Consider the following 23,907-nt stretch of genomic DNA (forward strand, 5'->3'; position numbering starts at 1 on the left):
TGGTGTAGTATATAGAGGATCTGTCAGCTCTCCTGTGTGGTTTAGTATATAGAGGATCTGTCAGCTCTCCTGTGTGGTGTAGTATATAGAGGATCTGTCAACTCTCCTGTGTGGTGTAGTATATAGAGGATCTGTCAGCTCTCCTGTGTGGTATAGTATATAGAGGATCTGTCAGCTCTTCTGTGTGGTGTAGTATATAGAGGATCTCTCAGCTCTTCTGTGTGGTGTAGTATATAGAGGATCTGTCAGCTCTCCTGTGTGGTGTAGTATATAGAGGAACTGTCCTGTGTGGTGTAGTATATAGAGGATCTCTCAGCTCTCCTGTGTGATGTAGTATATAGAGGATCTCTCAGCTCTCCTGTGTGGTGTAGTATATAGAGGATCTGTCAGTTCTCCTGTGTGGTGTAGTATATAGAGGATCTGTCAGCTCTCCTGTGTGGTGTAGTATATAGAGGAACTGTCAGTTCTCCTGTGTGGTGTAGTAGAGAGAGGATCTGTCAGCTCTCCTTTATGGTGTAGTATATAGAGGATCTGTCGGCACTCCTGTGTGGTGTAGTATATAGAGGATCTGTCAGCTCTCCTGTGTGATGTAGTATATAGAGGATCTGTCAGCTCTCCTGTGTGGTGAAGTATATAGAGGATCGTCAGCTCTCCTGTGTGGTGTAGTATATAGAGGAACTGTCAGTTCTCCTGTTTGGTGTAGTATATAGAGGATCTGGCCTGTGTGGTGCAGTATATAGAGGATCTGTCAGCTCTCCTGTGTGTTGTAGTACATAGAGGATCTGTCAGTTCTCCTGTGTGGTGTAGTATATAGAGGATCTGTCTGCTCTCCTGTGTGGTGTAGTATATAGAGGATCTGTCACTTCTCCTGTGTGGTGTAGTATATAGAGGATCTGTCAGCTCTCCTGTGTGGTTTAGTATATAGAGGATCTGTCAGCTCTCCTGTGTGGTGCAGTATATAGAGGATCTGTCAGCTCTCCTGTGTGGTGTAGTATATAGAGGATCTGTCAGTTCTCCTGTGTGGTGTAATATATAGAGGATCTGTCAGTTCTCCTGTGTGGTGTAGTATATAGAGGATCTGTCAGCTCTCCTGTGTGGTGTAGTATATAGAGGATCTGTCAGCTCTCCTGTGTGGTGTAGTATATAGAGGTTCTGTCAGCTCTCCTGTGTGGTGTAGTATATAGAGGATCTGTCAGCTCTCCTGTGTGGTGTAGTATATAGAGGTTCTGTCAGCTCTCCTGTGTGGTGTAGTATATAGAGGTTCTGTCAGCTCTCCTGCGTGGTGTAGTATATAGAGGATGTGTCAGCTCTTCTCTGTGGTGTAGTATATAGAGGATCTGTCAGCTCTCCTGTGTGGTGTAGTATATAGAGGATCTGTCAGCTCTCCTGTGTGGTGTAGTATATAGAGGATCTGTCAGCTCCCCTGTGTGGTGTAGTATATAGAGGATCTGTCAGCTCTCCTGTGTGGTGTAGTATATAGAGGAACTGTCAGTTCTCCTGTGTGGTGTAGTAGAGAGAGGATCTGTCGGCTCTCCTGTGTGGTGTAGTATATAGAGGATCTGTCAGCTCTCCTGTGTGATGTAGTATATAGAGGATCTGTCAGCTCTCCTGTGTGGTGTAGTATATAGAGGATCTGTCAGCTCTCCTGTGTGGTGTAGTATATAGAGGATCTGTCAGCTCTCCTGTGTGGTGCAGTATATAGAGGATCTGTCAGCTCTCCTGTGTGGTGTAGTATATAGAGGATCTGTCAGCTCTCCTGTGTGGTGTAGTATATTGAGGATCTGTCAGCTCTCCTGTGTGGTGTAGTATATAGAGGAACTGTCAGTTCTCCTGTGTGGTGTAGTATATAGAGGATCTGTCTTCTCTACTGTGTGGTGTAGTATATAGAGGATCTGTCAGCTCTCCTGTGTGGTGTAGTATATAGAGGATCTGTCCTGTGTGGTGCAGTATATAGAGGAACTGTCAGTTCTCCTGTGTGGTGTAGTATATAGAGGATCTGTCGGCTCTCCTGTGTGGTGTAGTATATAGAGGATCTGTCGGCTCTCCTGTGTAATGTATTATATAGAGGATCTGTCAGCTCTCCTGTGTGGTGTAGTATATAGAGGATCTGTCAGCTCTCCTGTGTGGTTTAGTATATAGAGGATCTGTCAGCTCTCCTGTGTGGTGCAGTATATAGAGGATCTGTCAGCTCTCCTGTGTGGTGTAGTATATAGAGGATCTGTCAGTTCTCCTGTGTGGTGTAGTATATAGAGGATCTGTCAGCTCTCCTGTGTGGTGAAGTATATAGAGGATCTGTCAGCTCTCCTGTGTGGTGTAGTATATAGAGGATCTGTCAGTTCTACTGTGTGGTGTAGTATATAGAGGATCTGTCAGCTCTCCTGTGTGGTGTAGTATATAGAGGATCTGTCAGCTCTCCTGTGTGGTGTAGTATATAGAGGTTCTGTCAGCTCTACTGTGTGGTGTAATATATAGAGGATTTGTCAGTTCTCCTGTGTGGTGTAGTATATAGAGGATGTGTCAGCTCTCCTGTGTGGTGTAGTATATACAGGATCTGTCAGCTCTCCTGTGTGATGTAGTATATAGAGGTTCTGTCAGCTCTCCTGTGTGGTGTAGTATATAGAGGTTCTATCAGCTCTCCTGTGTGGTGTAGTATATAGAGGATCTGTCAGCTCTACTGTGTGGTGTAATATATAGAGGATCTGTCAGTTCTCCTGTGTGGTGTAGTATATAGAGGATCTGTCAGCTCTTCTGTGTGGTGTAGTATATATAGGATCTGTCAGCTCTCCTGTGTGGTGTAGTATATAGAGGATCTGTCAGCTCTCCTGTGTGGTGTAGTATATAGAGGATCTGTCAGCTCCCCTGTGTGGTGTAGTATAAAGAGGATCTGTCAGCTCTCCTGTGTGGTGTAGTATATAGAGGATCTGTCAGCTCTGCTGTGTGGTGTAGTATATAGAGGAACTGTCAGCTCTCCTGTGTGGTGTAGTATATAGAGGATCTGTCAGCTCTCCTGTGTGGTGTAGTATATAGAGGATGTGCCAGCTCTCCTGTGTGGTGTAGTATATAGAGGATGTGTCAGCTCTTCTGTGTGGTGTAGTATATAGAGGATCTGTCAGCTCTCCTGTGTGGTGTACTGTATAGAGGATCTGTCTGCTCTCCTGTGTGGTGTAGTATATAGAGGATCTGTCAGCTCTCCTGTGTGGTGTAGTATATAGAGGATCTGACAGCTCTCCCGTGTGGTGTAGTATATAGAGGATCTGTCTGCTCTCCTGTGTGGTGTAGTATATAGAAGATCTGTCAGCTCTCCTGTGTGGTGTAGTATATAGAGGATCTGTCAGCTCTCCTGTGTGGTGTAGTATATAGAGGATCTGTCAGCTCTCCTGTGTGGTGTAGTATATAGAGGATCTGTCAGCTCTCCCGTGTGCTGTAGTATATAGAGGATCTGTCAGCTCTCCTGTGTGGCGTAGTATATAGAGGATCTGTCAGCTCTCCTGTGTGGTGTAGTATATAGAGGATCTGTCAGCTCTCCTGTGTGGTGCAGTATATAGAGGATCTGTCAGCTCTCCTGTGTGGTGTAGTATACAGAGGATCTGTCTGCTCTCCTGTGAGGTGTAGTGTATATAGGATCTGTCACCTCTCCTGTGTGGTGTAGTATATAGAGGATCTGTCATCTTTCCTGTGTGGTGTAGTATAAAGAGGATCTGTCAGCTCTCCTGTATGGTGTAGTGTATAGAGGATCTGTCAGCTCTCCCGTGTGGTGTAGTATATAGAGGATCTGTCAGTTCTCCTTTGTGGTGTAGTATATAGAGGATCTGTCAGCTCTCCTGTGTGGTGTAGTATATAGAGGATCTGTCTGCTCTCCTGTGTGGTGTGGTATATAGAGGATCTGTCAGCTCTCCTGTGTGGAGTAGTATATAGAGGATCTGTCTGCTCTCCTGTGTGGTGTAGTATATAGAGGATCTGTCAGCTCTCCTGTGTGGAGTAGTATATAGAGGATCTGTCAGCTCTCCTGTGTGGTGTAGTATATAGAGGATCTGTCTGCTCTCCTGTGTGGTGTAGTATATAGAGGATCTGTCAGCTCTCCTGTGTGGTGTAGTATATAGAGGAACTGTCAGCTTTCCTGTGTGGTGTAGTATATAGAGGATCTGTCAGCTCTCCTGTGTGTTGTAGTATATAGAGGATCTGTCTGCTCTCCTGTGTGGTGCAGCATATAGAGGATCTGTCAGCTTTGCTCTGTGGTGTAGTATATTGAGGATCTGTCGGCTCTCCTGTTTGGTGTAGTATATAGAGGATCTGTCAGCTCTCCTGTGTGGTGTAGTATATAGAGGATCTGTCAGCTCTCCTTTGTGGTGTAGAATATAGAGGATGTGTCAGCTCTCCTGTGTGGTGTAGTATATAGAGGATGTGTCAGCTCTACTGTGTGGTGTAGTATATAGAGGATCTGTCAGCTCTCCTGTTTGGTGTAGTATATAGAGGATCTGTCAGCTCTCCTGTGTGGTGTAGTATATAGAGGATCTGTCAGCACTCCTTTGTGTTGTAGAATATTGAGGATGTGTGAGCTCTCCTGTGTGGTGAAGTATACAGAGGATCTGTCAGCTCTCCTGTGTGGTGTAGTATATAGAGGATCTGTCAGCTCTCCTGTGTGGTGTAGTATATAGAGGATCTATCAGCTCTACTGTGTGGTGTAGTATAGAGAGGATCTCTCAGCTCTCCTGTGTGATGTGGTATATAGAGGATCTCTCAGCTCTCCTGTGTGGTGTAGTATATAGAGGATCTGTCAGTTCTCCTGTGTGGTGTAGTATATAGAGGCTCTGTCAGCTCTCCTGTGTGGTGTAGTATATAGAGGAACTGTCAGTTCTCCTGTGTGGTGTAGTAGAGAGAGGATCTGTCAGCTCTCCTTTGTGGTGTAGTATATAGAGGATCTGTCGGCACTCCTGTGTGGTGTAGTATATAGAGGATCTGTCAGCTCTCCTGTGTGATGTAGTATATAGAGGATCTGTCAGCTCTCCTGTGTGGTGTAGTATATAGAGGATCGTCAGCTCTCCTGTGTGGTGTAGTATATAGAGGAACTGTCAGTTCTCCTGTGTGGTGTAGTATATAGAGGATCTGGCCTGTGTGGTGCAGTATATAGAGGATCTGTCAGCTCTCCTGTGTGTTGTAGTACATAGAGGATCTGTCAGTTCTCCTGTGTGGTGTAGTATATAGAGGATCTGTCTGCTCTCCTGTGTGGTGTAGTATATAGAGGATCTGTCAGTTCTCCTGTGTGCTGTAGTATATAGAGGATCTGTCAGCTCTCCTGTGTGGTTTAGTATATAGAGGATCTGTCAGCTCTCCTGTGTGGTGCAGTATATAGAGGATCTGTCAGCTCTCCTGTGTGGTGTAGTATATAGAGGATCTGTCAGTTCTCCTGTGTGGTGTAATATATAGAGGATCTGTCAGTTCTCCTGTGTGGTGTAGTATATAGAGGATCTGTCAGCTCTCCTGTGTGGTGTAGTATATAGAGGATCTGTCAGCTCTCCTGTGTGGTGTAGTATATAGAGGTTCTGTCAGCTCTCCTGTGTGGTGTAGTATATAGAGGATCTGTCAGCTCTCCTGTGTGGTGTAGTATATAGAGGTTCTGTCAGCTCTCCTGTGTGGTGTAGTATATAGAGGTTCTGTCAGCTCTCCTGCGTGGTGTAGTATATAGAGGATGTGTCAGCTCTTCTCTGTGGTGTAGTATATAGAGGATCTGTCAGCTCTCCTGTGTGGTGTAGTATATAGAGGATCTGTCAGCTCTCCTGTGTGGTGTAGTATATAGAGGATCTGTCAGCTCCCCTGTGTGGTGTAGTATATAGAGGATCTGTCAGCTCTCCTGTGTGGTGTAGTATATAGAGGAACTGTCAGTTCTCCTGTGTGGTGTAGTAGAGAGAGGATCTGTCGGCTCTCCTGTGTGGTGTAGTATATAGAGGATCTGTCAGCTCTCCTGTGTGATGTAGTATATAGAGGATCTGTCAGCTCTCCTGTGTGGTGTAGTATATAGAGGATCTGTCAGCTCTCCTGTGTGGTGTAGTATATAGAGGATCTGTCAGCTCTCCTGTGTGGTGCAGTATATAGAGGATCTGTCAGCTCTCCTGTGTGGTGTAGTATATAGAGGATCTGTCATCTCTCCTGTGTGGTGTAGTATATTGAGGATCTGTCAGCTCTCCTGTGTGGTGTAGTATATAGAGGAACTGTCAGTTCTCCTGTGTGGTGTAGTATATAGAGGATCTGTCTTCTCTACTGTGTGGTGTAGTATATAGAGGATCTGTCAGCTCTCCTGTGTGGTGTAATATATAGAGGATCTGTCCTGTGTGGTGCAGTATATAGAGGAACTGTCAGTTCTCCTGTGTGGTGTAGTATATAGAGGATCTGTCGGCTCTCCTGTGTGGTGTAGTATATAGAGGATCTGTCGGCTCTCCTGTGTAATGTATTATATAGAGGATCTGTCAGCTCTCCTGTGTGGTGTAGTATATAGAGGATCTGTCAGCTCTCCTGTGTGGTTTAGTATATAGAGGATCTGTCAGCTCTCCTGTGTGGTGCAGTATATAGAGGATCTGTCAGCTCTCCTGTGTGGTGTAGTATATAGAGGATCTGTTAGCTCTCCTGTGCGGTTTAGTATATAGAGGATCTGTCAGCTCTCCTGTGTGGTGCAGTATATAGAGGATCTGTCAGCTCTCCTGTGTGGTGTAGTATATAGAGGATCTGTCAGTTCTACTGTGTGGTGTAGTATATAGAGGATCTGTCAGCTCTCCTGTGTGGTGTAGTATATAGAGGATCTGTCAGCTCTCCTGTGTGGTGTAGTATATAGAGGTTCTGTCAGCTCAACTGTGTGGTGTAATATATAGAGGATTTGTCAGTTCTCCTGTGTAGTGTAGTATATAGAGGATGTGTCAGCTCTCCTGTGTGGTGTAGTATATACAGGATCTGTCAGCTCTCCTGTGTGATGTAGTATATAGAGGTTCTGTCAGCTCTCCTGTGTGGTGTAGTATATAGAGGTTCTATCAGCTCTCCTGTGTGGTGTAGTATATAGAGGATCTGTCAGCTCTACTGTGTGGTGTAATATATAGAGGATCTGTCAGTTCTCCTGTGTGGTGTAGTATATAGAGGATCTGTCAGCTCTTCTGTGTGGTGTAGTATATATAGGATCTGTCGGCTCTCCTGTGTGGTGTAGTATATAGAGGATCTGTCAGCTCTCCTGTGTGGTGTAGTATATAGAGGATCTGTCAGCTCCCCTGTGTGGTGTAGTATAAAGAGGATCTGTCAGCTCTCCTGTGTGGTGTAGTATATAGAGGATCTGTCAGCTCTCCTGTGTGGTGTAGTATATAGAGGATCTGTCAGCTCTACTGTGTGGTGTAATATATAGAGGATCTGTCAGTTCTCCTGTGTGGTGTAGTATATAGAGGATCTGTCAGCTCTTCTGTGTGGTGTACTATATAGAGGATCTGTCAGCTCTCCTGTGTGGTGTAGTATATAGAGGATCTGTCAGCTCTCCTGTGTGGTGTAGTATATAGAGGATCTGTCAGCTCGCCTGTGTGGTGTAGTATATAGAGGAACTGTCAGCTCTCCTGTGTGGTGTAGTATATAGAGGATGTGTCAGCTCTCCTGTGTTGAGTAGTATATAGAGGATCTGTCAGCTCTCCTGTGTGGTGTAGTATATAGAGGATCTGTCAGCTCTCCTGTGTTGTGTAGTATATAGAGGATCTGTCAGCTCTCCTGTGTGGTGTAGTATATAGAGGATCTGTCAGCTCCCCTTTGTGGTGTAGTATATAGAGGATCTGTCAGCTCTCCTGTGTGGTGTAGTATATAGAGGATCTGTCAGCTCCCCTGTGTGGTGTAGTATATAGAGGATCTGTCACCTCTCCTGTGTGGTGTAGTATATAGAGGATCTGTCAGCTCTCCAGTGTGGTGTAGTATATAGAGGATCTGTCAGCTCTCCTGTGTGGTGAAGTATATAGAGGATCTGTCAGCTCTCCTGAGTGGTGTATTATATAGAGGATCTGTCAGCTCTCCTGAGTGGTGTAGTCTATAGAGGATGTCTCCTGTGTGGTGTAGTATATAGAGGATCTGTCAGCTTTCCTGTGTGGTGTAGTATATAGAGGATCTGTCAGCTCTCCTGTGTGGTGTAGTATATAGAGGATCTGTCAGCTCTCCTGTGTGGTGTAGTATATAGAGGATCTGTCAGCTCTCCTGTGTGGTGCAGTATATAGAGGATCTGTCAGCTCTCCTGTGTGGTGTAGTATATAGAGGATCTGTCATCTCTCCTGTGTGGTGTAGTATATTGAGGATCTGTCAGCTCTCCTGTGTGGTGTAGTATATAGAGGAACTGTCAGTTCTCCTGTGTGGTGTAGTATATAGAGGATCTGTCTTCTCTACTGTGTGGTGTAGTATATAGAGGATCTGTCAGCTCTCCTGTGTGGTGTAATATATAGAGGATCTGTCCTGTGTGGTGCAGTATATAGAGGAACTGTCAGTTCTCCTGTGTGGTGTAGTATATAGAGGATCTGTCGGCTCTCCTGTGTGGTGTAGTATATAGAGGATCTGTCGGCTCTCCTGTGTAATGTATTATATAGAGGATCTGTCAGCTCTCCTGTGTGGTGTAGTATATAGAGGATCTGTCAGCTCTCCTGTGTGGTTTAGTATATAGAGGATCTGTCAGCTCTCCTGTGTGGTGCAGTATATAGAGGATCTGTCAGCTCTCCTGTGTGGTGTAGTATATAGAGGATCTGTTAGCTCTCCTGTGCGGTTTAGTATATAGAGGATCTGTCAGCTCTCCTGTGTGGTGCAGTATATAGAGGATCTGTCAGCTCTCCTGTGTGGTGTAGTATATAGAGGATCTGTCAGTTCTACTGTGTGGTGTAGTATATAGAGGATCTGTCAGCTCTCCTGTGTGGTGTAGTATATAGAGGATCTGTCAGCTCTCCTGTGTGGTGTAGTATATAGAGGTTCTGTCAGCTCTACTGTGTGGTGTAATATATAGAGGATTTGTCAGTTCTCCTGTGTAGTGTAGTATATAGAGGATGTGTCAGCTCTCCTGTGTGGTGTAGTATATACAGGATCTGTCAGCTCTCCTGTGTGATGTAGTATATAGAGGTTCTGTCAGCTCTCCTGTGTGGTGTAGTATATAGAGGTTCTATCAGCTCTCCTGTGTGGTGTAGTATATAGAGGATCTGTCAGCTCTACTGTGTGGTGTAATATATAGAGGATCTGTCAGTTCTCCTGTGTGGTGTAGTATATAGAGGATCTGTCAGCTCTTCTGTGTGGTGTAGTATATATAGGATCTGTCGGCTCTCCTGTGTGGTGTAGTATATAGAGGATCTGTCAGCTCTCCTGTGTGGTGTAGTATATAGAGGATCTGTCAGCTCCCCTGTGTGGTGTAGTATAAAGAGGATCTGTCAGCTCTCCTGTGTGGTGTAGTATATAGAGGATCTGTCAGCTCTCCTGTGTGGTGTAGTATATAGAGGATCTGTCAGCTCTACTGTGTGGTGTAATATATAGAGGATCTGTCAGTTCTCCTGTGTGGTGTAGTATATAGAGGATCTGTCAGCTCTTCTGTGTGGTGTACTATATAGAGGATCTGTCAGCTCTCCTGTGTGGTGTAGTATATAGAGGATCTGTCAGCTCTCCTGTGTGGTGTAGTATATAGAGGATCTGTCAGCTCGCCTGTGTGGTGTAGTATATAGAGGAACTGTCAGCTCTCCTGTGTGGTGTAGTATATAGAGGATGTGTCAGCTCTCCTGTGTGTAGTAGTATATAGAGGATCTGTCAGCTCTCCTGTGTGGTGTAGTATATAGAGGATCTGTCAGCTCTCCTGTGTTGTGTAGTATATAGAGGATCTGTCAGCTCTCCTGTGTGGTGTAGTATATAGAGGATCTGTCAGCTCCCCTTTGTGGTGTAGTATATAGAGGATCTGTCAGCTCTCCTGTGTGGTGTAGTATATAGAGGATCTGTCAGCTCCCCTGTGTGGTGTAGTATATAGAGGATCTGTCACCTCTCCTGTGTGGTGTAGTATATAGAGGATCTGTCAGCTCTCCAGTGTGGTGTAGTATATAGAGGATCTGTCAGCTCTCCTGTGTGGTGAAGTATATAGAGGATCTGTCAGCTCTCCTGAGTGGTGTATTATATAGAGGATCTGTCAGCTCTCCTGAGTGGTGTAGTCTATAGAGGATGTCTCCTGTGTGGTGTAGTATATAGAGGATCTGTCAGCTTTCCTGTGTGGTGTAGTATATAGAGGATCTGTCAGCTCTCCTGAGTGGTGTAGTCTATAGAGGATGTGTCCTGTGTGGTGTAGTATATAGAGGAACTGTCAGCTTTCCTGTGTGGTGTAGTTTATAGAGGATTTGTCAGCTCTCCTGGGTGGTGTAGTATATAGAGGATCTGTCCTGAGTGGTGTAGTATATAGAGGATGTGTCAGCTCTCCTGTGTGGTGTAGTATATAGAGGATCTGTCAGCTCTCCTGTGTGGTGCAGTATATAGAGGAACTGTCAGCTTTCCTGTGTGGTGTAGTTTATAGAGGATCTGTCAGCCCTCCTGTGTGGTGTAGTATATAGAGGATCTGTCAACTCTCCCCTGTGGTGTAGTATATAGAGGATCTTTCGGCTCTCCTGTGTGGTGTAGTATATAGAAGATCTGTCAGCTCTTCTGGGTGGTGTAGTATATAGAGGATCTGTCATCTCTTCTGTGTGGTGTAGTATATAGAGGATCTGTCAGCTCTCCTGTGTGGTGTAGTATATAGAGGATCTGTCCTGTGTGGTGTAGTATATAGCGGATGTGTCAGCTCTCCTGTGTGGTGTAGTATATAGAGGATCTGTCACCTCTCCTGTGTGGTGTAGTATATAGAGGATCTGTCAGCTCTCCTGTGTGGTGTAGTATATAGAAGATCTGTCAGCTCTCTCTCTATTTAAATTCATAGTTGACCTGTCAGATGTTCTATGCTACAACATACAGGAGATTAATTAGTTGACCACACAAAAAACCTGACATATCTGCTGTTCTGACGAATATCAAAAACTACTTGATCAAGTTACTAGAATTTACTTGGAGTGAATATTAAAAGATTGACCAGTAAATGTAATTACACATTTGCGTTACAATTAATAGGTGTGCGTGCAGCTGCTGGTAGCGACACAGGTTAAGTGCGTAAACCTGTCCTGACAGTATATATTGGGAGAAAGCTACCGCGCTTGCACTAGCCGGATACGATGGACAATGGTACAAAATGATTCACTCCTAAGCACTTATTTATGCAAATAGGTGAATCATTTTGTACCATTGCCTATCGTATCCAGCTAGTGCAATCGCGGCACCTTTCTCCTAGAATATTACAAAAAAAAAACATTTTGCTCTCTTAAGCCTTGTATTTTAATCCTCTAAAGTTGTTGTTATTTTTACCTTTGGAATAAAATACCCTCTGAATGTGACATCTTCAGTAGCTGCATGTGGAACATTATGAGGTACAATATCCCCAAACCGCTGAATCTCATGAATGACGGCGTCTGTATATGGCATTTGTTTCCGATGTTCCATTTGAGGTTGGGCCGATCCGATCACTCGCTCAATTTCATTATGGACTTTCTCTGCCAAGGAAAGGATAACATGCCACTTATTATTCATGTCTACACAGTAAAGATCACCAAATACATCTTATCACCAACCCATGAGATATTTACTATATGAAGTCCCAACAACCGGTCAGGTCTACAGACCAACCGGCTTATCGTGTGCCTCCACATCGCAATGCTTAATTTTCAAGGATTTCAGGTAAAATCTGTCCATCCCATAGAGGCCAACAGAATAAATGAATAATACCACTATAAAAGGAAAGATTAACTGGAAAGCATTCCTTGTCTTCTGTAAAAGACAAAGAGGCAGATTCACCAAGCACAACTTCCAATAACTAAAGAAAGTTTCGTAAAGTCGAATAGAAGAAAAATTGTTCTGAAATACTTTAAAAAGTTGTTAGATTTTTTCACCACAAAATCACTTTAAGTTAAAAATTATTTCTTACTTTGAATTTCTGGGTATTTTATCATCAGCAGAAGTCCCCATCTCAGGGTGGTTGATGTAGTCTCCATTCCAGCTCCGAACAGATTTCCTACCAGTGCCGTTAGATTTTCATTGTGGAAATACTCGGTGGATTCAGGTTTTCCCTTAACAGGAGAAAAGAACAGCTAAATACTGAAAGGTGTTTTGTCCTTGGCGATCTTTCGCATAATATACCCAACGTTACATGTAGAATTGGAAAAAGTAATTGCTTCTTTATTAAAAAAACTGCAGTAGTTCTGTCCACATGTTGTGTTGTGTGTCACAGTTCAGTCTCAATAACCTGAATTGAGCTGAGTTAGGCTATGCTCACACTTTACTTTTTTGCTATGTTTTTTTTCTATAGTCAACATTTTTTTGGTGTGTTTTTTTTTATGCAGATTATATGTGTCATTTGTCTACGGCACATGTTTAATAAAGTTAGTTTCATCCACAAAAAAGCACCGAAAACACATGATTGTAGATTTTTGAAGCATTTTTTCACTTTCTCACTATTTTCTATGGTGAAAAAAACGCTGCAAAAATTCTGAAAGAATTAACATGATGCAGTTTTTGAAAAAGCAGCAGTTTTCCAGTTCAGTCAGGAAAAAAAAACAATTGTGTGCATGAGATTTCCGAAATCTCATAGCTGGCACTGTAAAAAAAATGTTTTAAATTTGCATAAAAAAAACATTAACAAAACGCTGCAAAAATGCAACGGATGAGCATAACCTTTCAATACTAGATTTAGAAATAAAAAATGCATTTTTTGGAATAAAATTAGTTATTAAAATTTGATATAATTGCCATAATTTTTTTCAAAATTGATTGATTGCTAATAGTAAATATGAAGGAACTCTGTTATGTCCCCAAATGCTATTAACCTGCAGATATGGGGTTTATCTTCAGGTTAATTGCTTCCTAAATCGATACGGCTGTCCTATTGAAAGTGCAGCTTCTGAGAGAAAAAAAGAACTATACGACTGTAAGCTGGTGGCTCTCAGAGAAAAAAAGAGTGTTAACAGAGCGGCTACAGTCACCACTCACAGCTTTGTAAGCGACAGCTGTAAGTACACCCCGATCATTTTGATTGACAGCTAGATCTGTGCAGATGCGCTGCAGAGCTGGTTCTAAATAAAATTGTTAGGGGTGTGCGCAGCCGTTTAACTGTGTTCTGAGCATTGACTGTAGTCTCACTTTGCGCGACTGATGGTTGGCGGATCCCTGGAGGAAATTACTTAATTTTCTTCTGATAGCTGCACTCTCATTTCGGCGGCAACATCCAGAAATCAGCAATTCAGTCAGCTGCCGTCGCCATTTCGCTAATGGAAAAACAAACAAACAAAAAAATCTCACCAAACATCTGACCCGAAAACCTCCGGTGCCTCTGCAGCCTGGGCCTGATGTCTGGTTCTCAGGACCTATTCATTCCAGAGTCACATACCGCTATCTGCACTCTAGAACAGGGTTTCCCTTTATACCTATGCCTCGGAGGTTACAGTGGGTCATAACGCAGGTCGCGGCTGGGAAATCCTGTTCTGGTATGAAAAAATCAGTGCGTGACTGAATAAAGAAGAAACCCTGAGTACCAGATGGGCGGGCAGTGGGCACCGGAGGCAGAGAGGGTGCAAGAACTGGTGAGTAGTAGTTTGGTATTAGAGTCTTTTTTCATTTTCTTCATTTTGCTTATTATGCTCTGGAGTCCGGAGAGACTACATAGCCTCATAGGGAATATGAAATTTAGTAGTCAAATGACTTTGCTGCAAATTGAATTTTCCGGTAAAATCCACACAGTTTAGTGAATTTGAATTTTGTCAGATCCGTTCATTTCTAGTAAGAACAATTTGTTGCATTTGAATTCCGTTAAAAATGTTGCGCCATTTGGTTTTCGTAAGATCTTCTTTCATAGGTTTTTTTCGTCACATAACTTGTTCCCTTTCAAATAAGTTTGTACCCTCACTGCAGTTTCTTATTAAAAAACCAAACCACACTGTACTCATATTCCGCCGGACCACCGGTGAGTCTCTGCCGCTGCTTCCAGTGTCTGACAATGGCTGCGGGGCTGATGTTTCATCGACAGCCTATCACTGCACTCAGCGACTCAAATGGGAATGCCCAATTCAGTCACTGAGATCATTAATTGCCTGCTGTGTTGTCCAAATGAAGTTAGCGCCGTAGTCAATGTCAAACTCCAGGAGCAGCGGTAGAGACTCACCGTGTGGACCTAGGGAAGGTGAGTGATTTCTTATAACAACCGGCAATAAGGGTAGAAAGTTAAAGGGGTTGTCCAGTCTAAAATGAAAAGTCTGCAGTCATTCTATGTGACTGCAGAGTTCTGAATATCCCCACGCTGTGTGCTGCGAGGACTCACCAGTTTCTGAGCTGAGAACGGTAGTGATTTATGCTATATGCATGCTCCCGGGCAGAAGCCATCTAGTGGGTACTGACCTCCCTCCATACAAGTGCATAGAGCAATGGTGTGGCCGCCTAGTGGGCACGGCCTTGCTCCATACACATATCTCACACATCACTGCCGTTCCTGGCTCAGAAACCGGCAAATCCTTCGTAGTGCACAGTTTGTGCGCTGGGTGGATTCAAAAGTTGGCAGTCACACAGAATGACTGCAGGATTTTCATTTAGAATCAGCCAACCCCTTTAATTGAAGGGTTGCAACCACTTTAATTGACAGTTTGTAAGTGAGCTCATTCTGATGGTGTGAAACTCTTTTATCTGTCTGTTTCTCAGCTCCTTTTTCTGCTAATTTATGACAATATGAAAGTTGAGCTGAACTTTGTCATAAAGCAGCTGAGGGGATCTCAGAAAAAGACAGATAAAAGAGTTACAAATTGTCCATCAGAATGAGCTCACTGATAAATTCATAGTTACCCAATTCTGCAGTCAGAAATCTGCAGGGAAACAAAAAGCCTGTAAAATCCAAACTTTTATGAATCCCAACGGCAAATTCAATTTAATCCAATGTACAGAAATTAACCCCTTTTAATGTGTACTATAGGAGCAAGTACCATATTATCTGATTTTCTGAATTGCACGTTCCATTTGCATATATAAATTTTTATGCTCAATTACTAATGATTATTATCATGTGTATTGTACCTCTTGTTGCTTGGCCAGGAAGGCATCTACGAGGTTCCTCTGGTCATTTACATCCAGTTCTTTCTTCTGTTTTGTAAATTTTGCTCTTATAAATTTATGAAATTCTCTAACATTCCCAAAAATTGTCCTGTGAGGTCCAGGAAGCAAATCCATCAATGTGGGGAAACTGTCATACATCTAAACAAATATAAAAGTAATAATTAGCACTAGCAAAAGTGTAATAGTACAGATCATTTATTACACTTGAGAAAGATGCCAGTCTGGTGTGGAAACACGTCCTCTTCAATTCAGTTAGCGCAGCCCAAAACCATGAATTGTCTTTACCTTCAATCATCCTGGTGAATTTCATCCCCCAGCCACAGGGCAGCATCAACCATTATTTAGGTTTCATAGGATTTGTCCCTACACAACCCACTCTGGTGAGCACATTACCTGGCTCTATTATATCGTTTTATAACGGTATTGACGCGCCCCCTGGGACTGTGGGGTATTTGGTAGCCGGACAGGTCGGTGCTGGGGATGTCATGGTGGCGGTGACCCGGTCCGTGGCCCAGGGCGGTCAATTAAAGGAAAAGTAAAATGGGAATAAAGTTTTTAGAGATAATGTTCGTGACTCCACCTGTGGTATGCGGCTATATGGGGCAGCCACTACGGTGCAGATCCACTGGAGCTAATGGTGACGCAGCAGAGTTGATTCAGCTTTCCACAGGCAGAGCTAAGCTCCAGGGCAGTATATGAAGAATTGTGGAGGTAGATGTTGTTGGTGCGGTGTAATGCAGGTGATGGCTCAGATAATGAACAGTCAACAGGTTAATGGCAGTTTCCTCTATCTTTACTTGCAGTTTGTTAGAGCAGACCGGGGCACGGGTACTAGCTGGTAATGGAGGTCCAGGCAGCCTGGAAGCAAGTTGGGGATCCACGTCGCCAGGTAGAGTTGGCCCTGCTGCTTGAAGCTATGCTGCGGCCCTCGTCCCTGAGTAAAACGTCTCTTCCTCACCCGTATGGCAGGCTGCTCGGGCCTTCCTCAAGTGTCTGTCCCTCGTGGCGGCGCTGGGCCCTATGATGCTGCTGAGCCGCCGGGTGTCTGGTTGGGCCAGGAGACCTGCAGTCTCCTGCCCTCCGGATTTAGCTGCTGGGCCTTCAGTGCCCCACAACCTCGGACTCCGGTGTCCAGTTGCTTTGCGCTTCTCTCTGGGGTGAGCTTGTCCACAGCTCCCTTCCCCAGGTCCTTCCTTGTCGCTCTCCTGTCTCCAACTCTTCTCAACTAGCTCTTACTAACCCCGCCTCCAGATTCCAGCTTAAAGGGGAGGAGCTCCCCTTTCTGGTCTGGAGCCAGGAAAGTGTTGGATGCTGGCATACCTGATTAGGGGACCCCTCCTTGCTTCCAGGCATGTCATCACCCCCTGTGAGGGAGGCAATGCCACTGTGGCAACCGGACACCTGGGGTGCCACAGTATCACCATATGGTCAGGTGCTCTCGGTTTCCTTACAGTATTTTTTTTCTAAAAATGTAATAGTGAAATGTCAGCATTTAAATCCTGTCCTGTCCTCTTTAAAGACGTTGTCCTATCAGTTGGTACCCACATTTATCTCAAGAAAAGCGACCTGGTGGTCTCTGTCAGGAATGGAGAGGTGGACGCTAGAGATAACTGAATAAATTGAGTGCACAAATTTTGTGTACATTTTTTACAAATTCCCTAAACCTCTTTGAAGGGGCTGGTGACTAACAATATCATGCAGAAAAGAAACTGGAGCTTGTCATTCCTCAAGATGCCCTTTGCTATTTGATGAGCGACTCATTTTGCTTATTGAAGCCCTTCAAAGAGGCTAAAAAATAAGATAGTAGGAACAATTTTTGCATCAGTAATGTCATCCCCTTCTTAATTATATTGGAAAAAATGCTAACAAAAATGCAAAAAAGGCATGGAGGAAGAATATCACCTTCCAAACTTATCCCGCTGCCCTGGATCTGTTAAAACTTTCTGTTGCTTTCCATTCCTTACACATCAAATTCTAAGGAGCTCATATTCTTTAATAAACATTGTTAATACCTCCTTGGTAATTTCTTCAGGCTTTTGTGGGAAACAAAATGTAATTTTTAAGGTATTTTATTCCTGTGCAAAAAATTTATTTAGTCACGATGACCCTACGGTTTAAAAAAAAAAGCCATTGCTTTCATCATTACATACTTTTCATCTTTAGAATTTTGTGGTAAAAAAGTCTACTTTTTATGCTTTTAATCGTGATAATTTCCCCAGTAGGCCCCTTCACAGAAAACTTCAGATATTCTCCTGCACCCACAGGAATTTACAGAACCATTTGTGTTATCACAAAAAACGGATAATTTTTGGACAGTCTATGACTGTTACAAAAGTGATAATTTAATTTAATCCCCATTGTTCATATTTTTTTCAAGGACAATTATTTTAATTAAAACTACTACTAAAAATATATTTTTTTACTCACCCGGATCCATGGGCTTCCCAGGAGTCTTAAATTTTCATTAACAACAGCCATAAGTTTCAAAATGGTGGGATCTTCATATTCAAATCTATGACTGAGCAGTATGGCCACGATTATATTAGCTACTGCTGAATTAATACTGGTCAAGTTATCAAAGGGTTTTCCTGAAAAAAATAAAAAAATGTATATATATTTTAAACAAACAATCAATATTTCTATCCATCTATACAGAGTCTATTGTGCTCTGCGTGAAGGAATACATATGGAATCAAGTAGTAAAAAAAATGTTTAAAAAAAACCTGAATATCTATTAAACTGTAAATTTCTCAAATTATCCTTTTCTCTGATGATAGCTTTACACCCCCTTGGTATAATCTCTAGCAGCTTCATTAGGTGTCACCTGAAATGGCTTTCCAATAGTCTTGCCAGAGTTTCCATGGGTGCTGCTGAGCACTGGTTGGCTACTTTACCTTCACTCTGCATCTAACTCACCCCAAATCATCTCAATTTTATTGAGGTCTGGTGATTTCGGAATTAATGATTTTGGAATTTGGAATAAATCACCAACAGTGTCACCAACAAAGCATCGTCACACCATTGCATCTCTGATTCCATGATTTACAGTGGGTAACACATGCAGAAACTATTTGCTCACCTTTTCTGTTTCTCACAAAGACATTGCTATTGGTACCAAAAATCTTACATTTTGACTCATCAGACCACTGTACAGATTTCCACTGATCTAATATCTAGTACTTGTGTTGCTTGGTCCAAATAAGTGTCTTCATCTTCTTTGCTGCCCTCAGTAGTTATTATCGGCTATTCAACCATAAAAACCTGCTTCTTGCTGTTTCATCTAGGCAGTTGATGTTGAGATGAGTCTGCTACTCTATGTCTATGTGGTGCCCCTGAGGGTTCAGTCGCCACAGGGGTACTACAACTGGTGGTGCCTCACTCTTTGGTAAGGAAAGGAGTACTGCCCGGGACCCCAACACCTGCATCCAACACTATATTGCTCCAGGCCGGCTGGAAGGGCAAGATGCGCTGTGTTCTGCTGAGCCCTGTCCCTGGCTGGAGTGGGGGGAACCAGAGTGAGGGGGAACCAAGTAGTGGGTGTGGATGGAGGAAGCAGTTTAGTGGAGCATTTTGTTAGGAGTATAAAAAAAGAGCAGCCATCTTAGTTAGGAGAGTTAGTCTGTGGAGTGAGAAAGAGAAAGTAAGCAAAAAGGAGAGGAGCAGGTGCTCTTCAGGAGCTCAGCCCCAGGCTGGGCCTAGTAAATGAGGCCCAGCAGAGGAGCAGAGGAGAGAAGAGGAGGGGAGCAGAGGAGGAAGGCTCCTTTAACTGAAGGGGTCCCAGGGGTACGGAAGGAGCAAGAAGCCACCCGTACACTCTAATCTGTCAAGTGTCAGAGGGACCAGGCAGCAAGAAGGGAACCGGTCCCTGGGCTAGTCGTGTCACTTCAAGTCTCGGCTAGGAAACCAGAGGCTTCTGACTTTTATGGTGCAGTTGCCATACTCGCATTCTAGCAGCCAAGAAAGGTAGCCGCGTAGGACCAGGGAACTCCAGGTGTCCCTGAAGGATCTGAGGACGCCAACTTGGGGCTCAGTTGGTGAGGCGCAGGGAAGGAGGGAGAGACCCAGCGCGGAAAGTCGGCTGAGGAAAGGAACATATAGAAAGGGGGTCCCGATAAGTACCCTCGAATTGCCAGAGGGACTTCTGAACCCCGGCTTGGTGAACGCAGCGGGAAGCGGCAACCTGTATGGTGTACCTGAGGAATCTAAAAAGAACTGTGAGTAAAAACGGACGACTGCACCCCAAAGTCTCTGTCGGTTATTGCCGCTGCGCCATCATCCCTCCTACGTTACAATGCCCTGCATTCCCATCCATCAACACTGCCCCGGGGGGCCCGCTCCGCCTGTGGGGAGCAGAAACATCCCAGCTGCCATCCCATCACCCCCGGAGGTCAGCAGCAGCGCTGGTAACTATTACCAGAAACCACAGGTGGCGTCACAAAACAAACTGTTAACAAAAACACTAAAAACCCCTTTTAAAGAGTGACCCAGAGGACGGGCCCGGGAGCCGACTGCCGTGACATCCAACAGAAGGTCAAGGCCCAGTTACCAAGCTTCCCCCATATATCCCTCCTGGGCGAGTCATTTATGCATCATTTATAAGGGTTGTAATTGTGGTACTCTCAATATGTGATTTTTGAGGCTGGTAACTATGATGAACTTATCCTCTGCAGCAGAGGCAATTCTTGGTATTGCTTTTCTTGGGCGGTCTTCATAAGGGCCAGATTCATCATAGCAATTAAGGGTTTTCCTAATAGCATGCAAGGATTCTTTCAAGGTTCTAGCAATTTTCTGGATTGACCGCCCATCATGTCTTAAATTAATGATTGACTGTTGTTTCTCTCTACATAGTTGAGTGTCCTTGCCAAATTAGGAAAGTCCAAAAAACCCAACTTCAATGCAAGATTAGGATAAAAGTCAAAAAAGTTTATTAACACACATTGAAGGAAAATGAGCAACATTGAGACAGATTAACCCTCGGTAAACTTACGTGTTTAGTATTCAACTGTTTTTAGTCATGTTTAAAAAATCAGATTAGTTATGAAATCAAGTCTTACATAAACTGTAAGGCTACTTTTGTGATATATCTTATCACTTGCACAAATTGTAGGTTGCAACATGTTGGATGCACCATGAGTTCATTAAAAAAACGTACAAGGAGACTCTTATCTGTAAATAGTGTAACAATGAATGTAGTTAATCCCTATTATTAAAATAAAGCTAAATTTTATTATTACAAGATTTCTGGATACCAATTGCCATTATTTTTGTCTGTGCAAAATTAGTTATGTGATAATTCCATATTTTATATTTTGTCAGAAAACTTTTTAAGATGACATTAACGAGTGATTGAAAGGATTATACTGTTTCAAGAACTATTAAATGAATAAAAAAATGTAACCATATATAATTATGGAGAATTCATGTGAATTCTAATAATCCATTCAGTTGTTATATTTATTATTTTTCTTATTTCAGATTAATTCGCATGGCATTATCTACACTTTAGAATTATACACTAGTTCATGATATCTTTCTTATATAAGAGGGATATCCACAATGCCTTTTCATTACAAAATCATACAATATTAATCTATGCTATGTGAGTATTGGAATTAAATTGACATTTTGTGAATTATCTGTCAAATAATGATTAATTTTTTGTGTGTTGATTATTGTTTTCTCAATCAATTCCCCGTGGAATATGAATAGTGCTATCATTTCATTTCCCATCTGATGAATATGTAATCAGTCTTCATCTTTTGTACATTTATGTATATAACTTATTTCTCTCCAGTTTTTAAATTGTTTTGTTGTACACTTGTGATTCTACACATATTTTAAAAGTATCATACAGTGGTGGCCAAAAGTATTGGCACCCCTGCAATTCTGCCAGATAATACTCAGTTTCTTCCTGAAAATGATTGCAATCACAAATTCTTTGGTCTTATTATCTTCATTTAATTTTCTTGCAAGGAAAAAACACAAAAGAGAATGAAGCAAAAATCAAATCATTGATCATTTCACACAAAACTCCAAAAATGGGCCAGACAAAAGTATTGGCACCCTCAGCCTAATACTTGGTTGCACAACCTTTAGCCAAAATAACTGCGAACAACCGCTTCCGGTAACCATCAATGAGTTTCTTACAATGCTCTGCTGGAATTGTAGACCATTCTTCTTTGGCAAACTGCTCCAGGTCCCTGATATTTGAATGGTGCCTTCTCCAAACAGCCATTTTGAGATCTCTCCACAGGTGTTCTATGGGATTCAGGTCTGGACTCATTGCTGGCCACCTTAGAAGTCTCCAGTGCTTTCTCTTAAACAATTTTATAGTGCTTTTGGAAGTGTGTTTTGGGTCATTGTCCTGCTGGAAGACCCATTACCTCTGAGGGAGACCAAGCTTTCTCACACTGGGCCCTACATTATGCAAAACAATTTGTTGGTAGTCTTCAGACTTCATAATGCCATGCACACGGTCAAGCAGTCCAGTGCCAGAGGCAACAAAGCAACCCCACAACATCAGGGAACCACCTCCATGTTTGACTGTAGGGACCGTGTTCTTTTCTTTTAATGACTCTTTTTTTTTCCTGTACACTGTATGTTGATGATTTTTCCCAAAAAACTCTACTTTTGTCTCATCTGACCAGAGAACATTCTTCCAAAACGTTGTAGGCTTTCTCAGGTAAGTTTTGGCAAACTCCAGCCTGGCTTTTTTATGTCTCGGGGTAAGAAGTGGGGTCTTCCTGGGTATCCTACCATACAGTCCCTTTTCATTCAGACGCCGACGGATAGTACGGGTTGACACTGTTGCACCCTCGGACTGCAGGGCAGCTTGAACTTGTTTGGATGTTAGTCGAGGTTCTTTATCCACCATCCACACAATCTTGCGTTGAAATCTCTCGTCAATTTTTCTTTTCCGTCCACATCTAGGGAGGTTAGCCACAGTGCCATGGGCTTTAAACTTCTTGATGACGCTGCGCACGGAAGACACAGGAACATTCAGGCCTTGAGATTGCTCATGCTTCCTCACAATTTGGTTTCTCAAGTCCTCAGACAGTTCTTTGGTCTTCTTTCTTTTCTCCATGCTCAATGTGGTACACACAAGGACACAGGATAGAGGTTGAGTCAACTTTAATCCATGTTAACTGGCTGCAAGTGTGATTTAGTTATTGCCAACACCTGTTAGGTGCCACAGGTAAGTTACAGGTGCTGTTAATTACATGAATTAGAGAAGCATCACATGATTTTTCAAACAGTGCCAATACTTTTGTCCATCCCTTTTTTTAGGTTTGGTGTGGAATTATATCCAATTTGGCTTTAGGACAATTCTTTTTGTGTTTTTTCATTGAAGGCAAATTAAATGAAGATAATAATACCAAAGAATTTGTGATTGCAATCATTTTCAGGAAGAAACTGAGTATTATCTGACAGAATTGCAGGGGTGCCAATACTTTTGGCCACCACTGTATATACATGTATTTCTAATTTGATGAAATCCTATGTGGGAAGGGGTATATTTAAGCATATAGAGCATATGATATAATTTCCTTGAAACCCTGAGTAAGAATGAATGAGTTTGAAATGTGTATGTTTACTAAAGGTTCATCTGTTCCGATGTTGCTCGTTGTTAATCAATGAGTTAATAAACTTTTATGAATTTTATCCTAATAATGCTATGGAGCTTGTTTTTTCTTGCTTGGATTTTCCTATTATTGCAGTTGGAACGTGCTCCTGTTTTTTCGCCGACTCCGGCCGTTCACTGAATCATGGTCCGGTTGTTATGAGCTGGATAAACTATCCTGTCTTTGCTATATTCTAGTTTAGAACAGTTGTGTATTAGAGCTCAGTAATATATGGAACTGCCTCTAAAAACTAGTCTGATTTTCGCAAACACTTTTTGAACACTGGTGATTCCACAAATAAACTCTTGACGAGCTTACTGTTTCATTAGAAACCATTCCAAGTGATGACCTGATGAAGCTTCTTGAGAGAATGCCAAGGGAGTATAAAGATGTCATCAAACTAAAAGGGGGTACTTTGAGAAACTTAAGGTTTAAAACATATTCTGGTTTGCTTCACATCTGTTTCTTTACTCCTTGCTTCCATAAGTGTTCTCTCGTGGTTTTTCTGCCTTCTGCCTGAATCTACAATGTGCACATTCCAATAAGAATAAGGAAACCATTGGATAAACAGCTGCGTCCAAACTTTTGTTTTGTACTACATATTTTTTTTCTGACCATGTGATCACCTCATGTCTGTTATAATACACTGTAGTGTTTTTTTTTACTGCAGTTTATTATGTCTCTTAGCATAAAACTAAAATTTGTCATAGATGGGCTAAGATGGCTCTCATTAGAGTCTTGACCACCATGACAACCCATACGCAAGCTAATGGTATATCAATGGGGTGAGAGTGAGCATCTTCTCTCTATTTAACTATGTCATCCAAGAGGTCAAGTAGCCAGGGCTAGAGTTGCATACAATCTTGGCGATTGTTGAAGAGTGTCTGTTACATCATTTTTAGAAAGTATCTCTTAGAACCCTATAAACATGTACAGTAGATGTCAGAAAGGAAAAAAAAATGATCAAGTATGTAAATGACTAATATTATTCTTTTTCACTCTTTGCACTTATAGAGCTGGAACTTTCAAGTAGCAAATTTCAAAGTTCCAGGAAAAATATTGTGACTTTAAATGGCTCTGCATCCTCATCTAGTAGTAG

General features: G+C 42.7%; 1 protein-coding gene across 3 annotated transcripts in view; it reads right to left on the minus strand.

The window, feature by feature from the left end:
* LOC141258839 (cytochrome P450 2C14-like) overlaps positions 1–23,907 on the minus strand; it is a 39,191-nt gene that overhangs the window by 6,617 nt on the left and 8,667 nt on the right. For all 3 annotated transcript variants that reach the window (XM_073674005.1, XM_073674004.1, XM_073674006.1), the window contains exons 5-8: positions 17,614–17,774; positions 15,148–15,324; positions 12,020–12,161; positions 11,404–11,588 (exon numbers count right to left, since the gene is read on the minus strand). In XM_073674005.1, the coding sequence (XP_073530106.1) occupies positions 11,404–11,588; positions 12,020–12,161; positions 15,148–15,324; positions 17,614–17,774 (665 nt within the window). The remainder of the gene's footprint in view (positions 1–11,403; positions 11,589–12,019; positions 12,162–15,147; positions 15,325–17,613; positions 17,775–23,907) is intronic.

This window comes from Phyllobates terribilis, unplaced genomic scaffold, assembly GCF_046119375.1.
Source record: "Phyllobates terribilis strain yellow unplaced genomic scaffold, ASM4611937v1 Scaffold_3__8_contigs__length_932513732, whole genome shotgun sequence".
NCBI lineage: Eukaryota > Metazoa > Chordata > Amphibia > Anura > Dendrobatidae > Phyllobates > Phyllobates terribilis.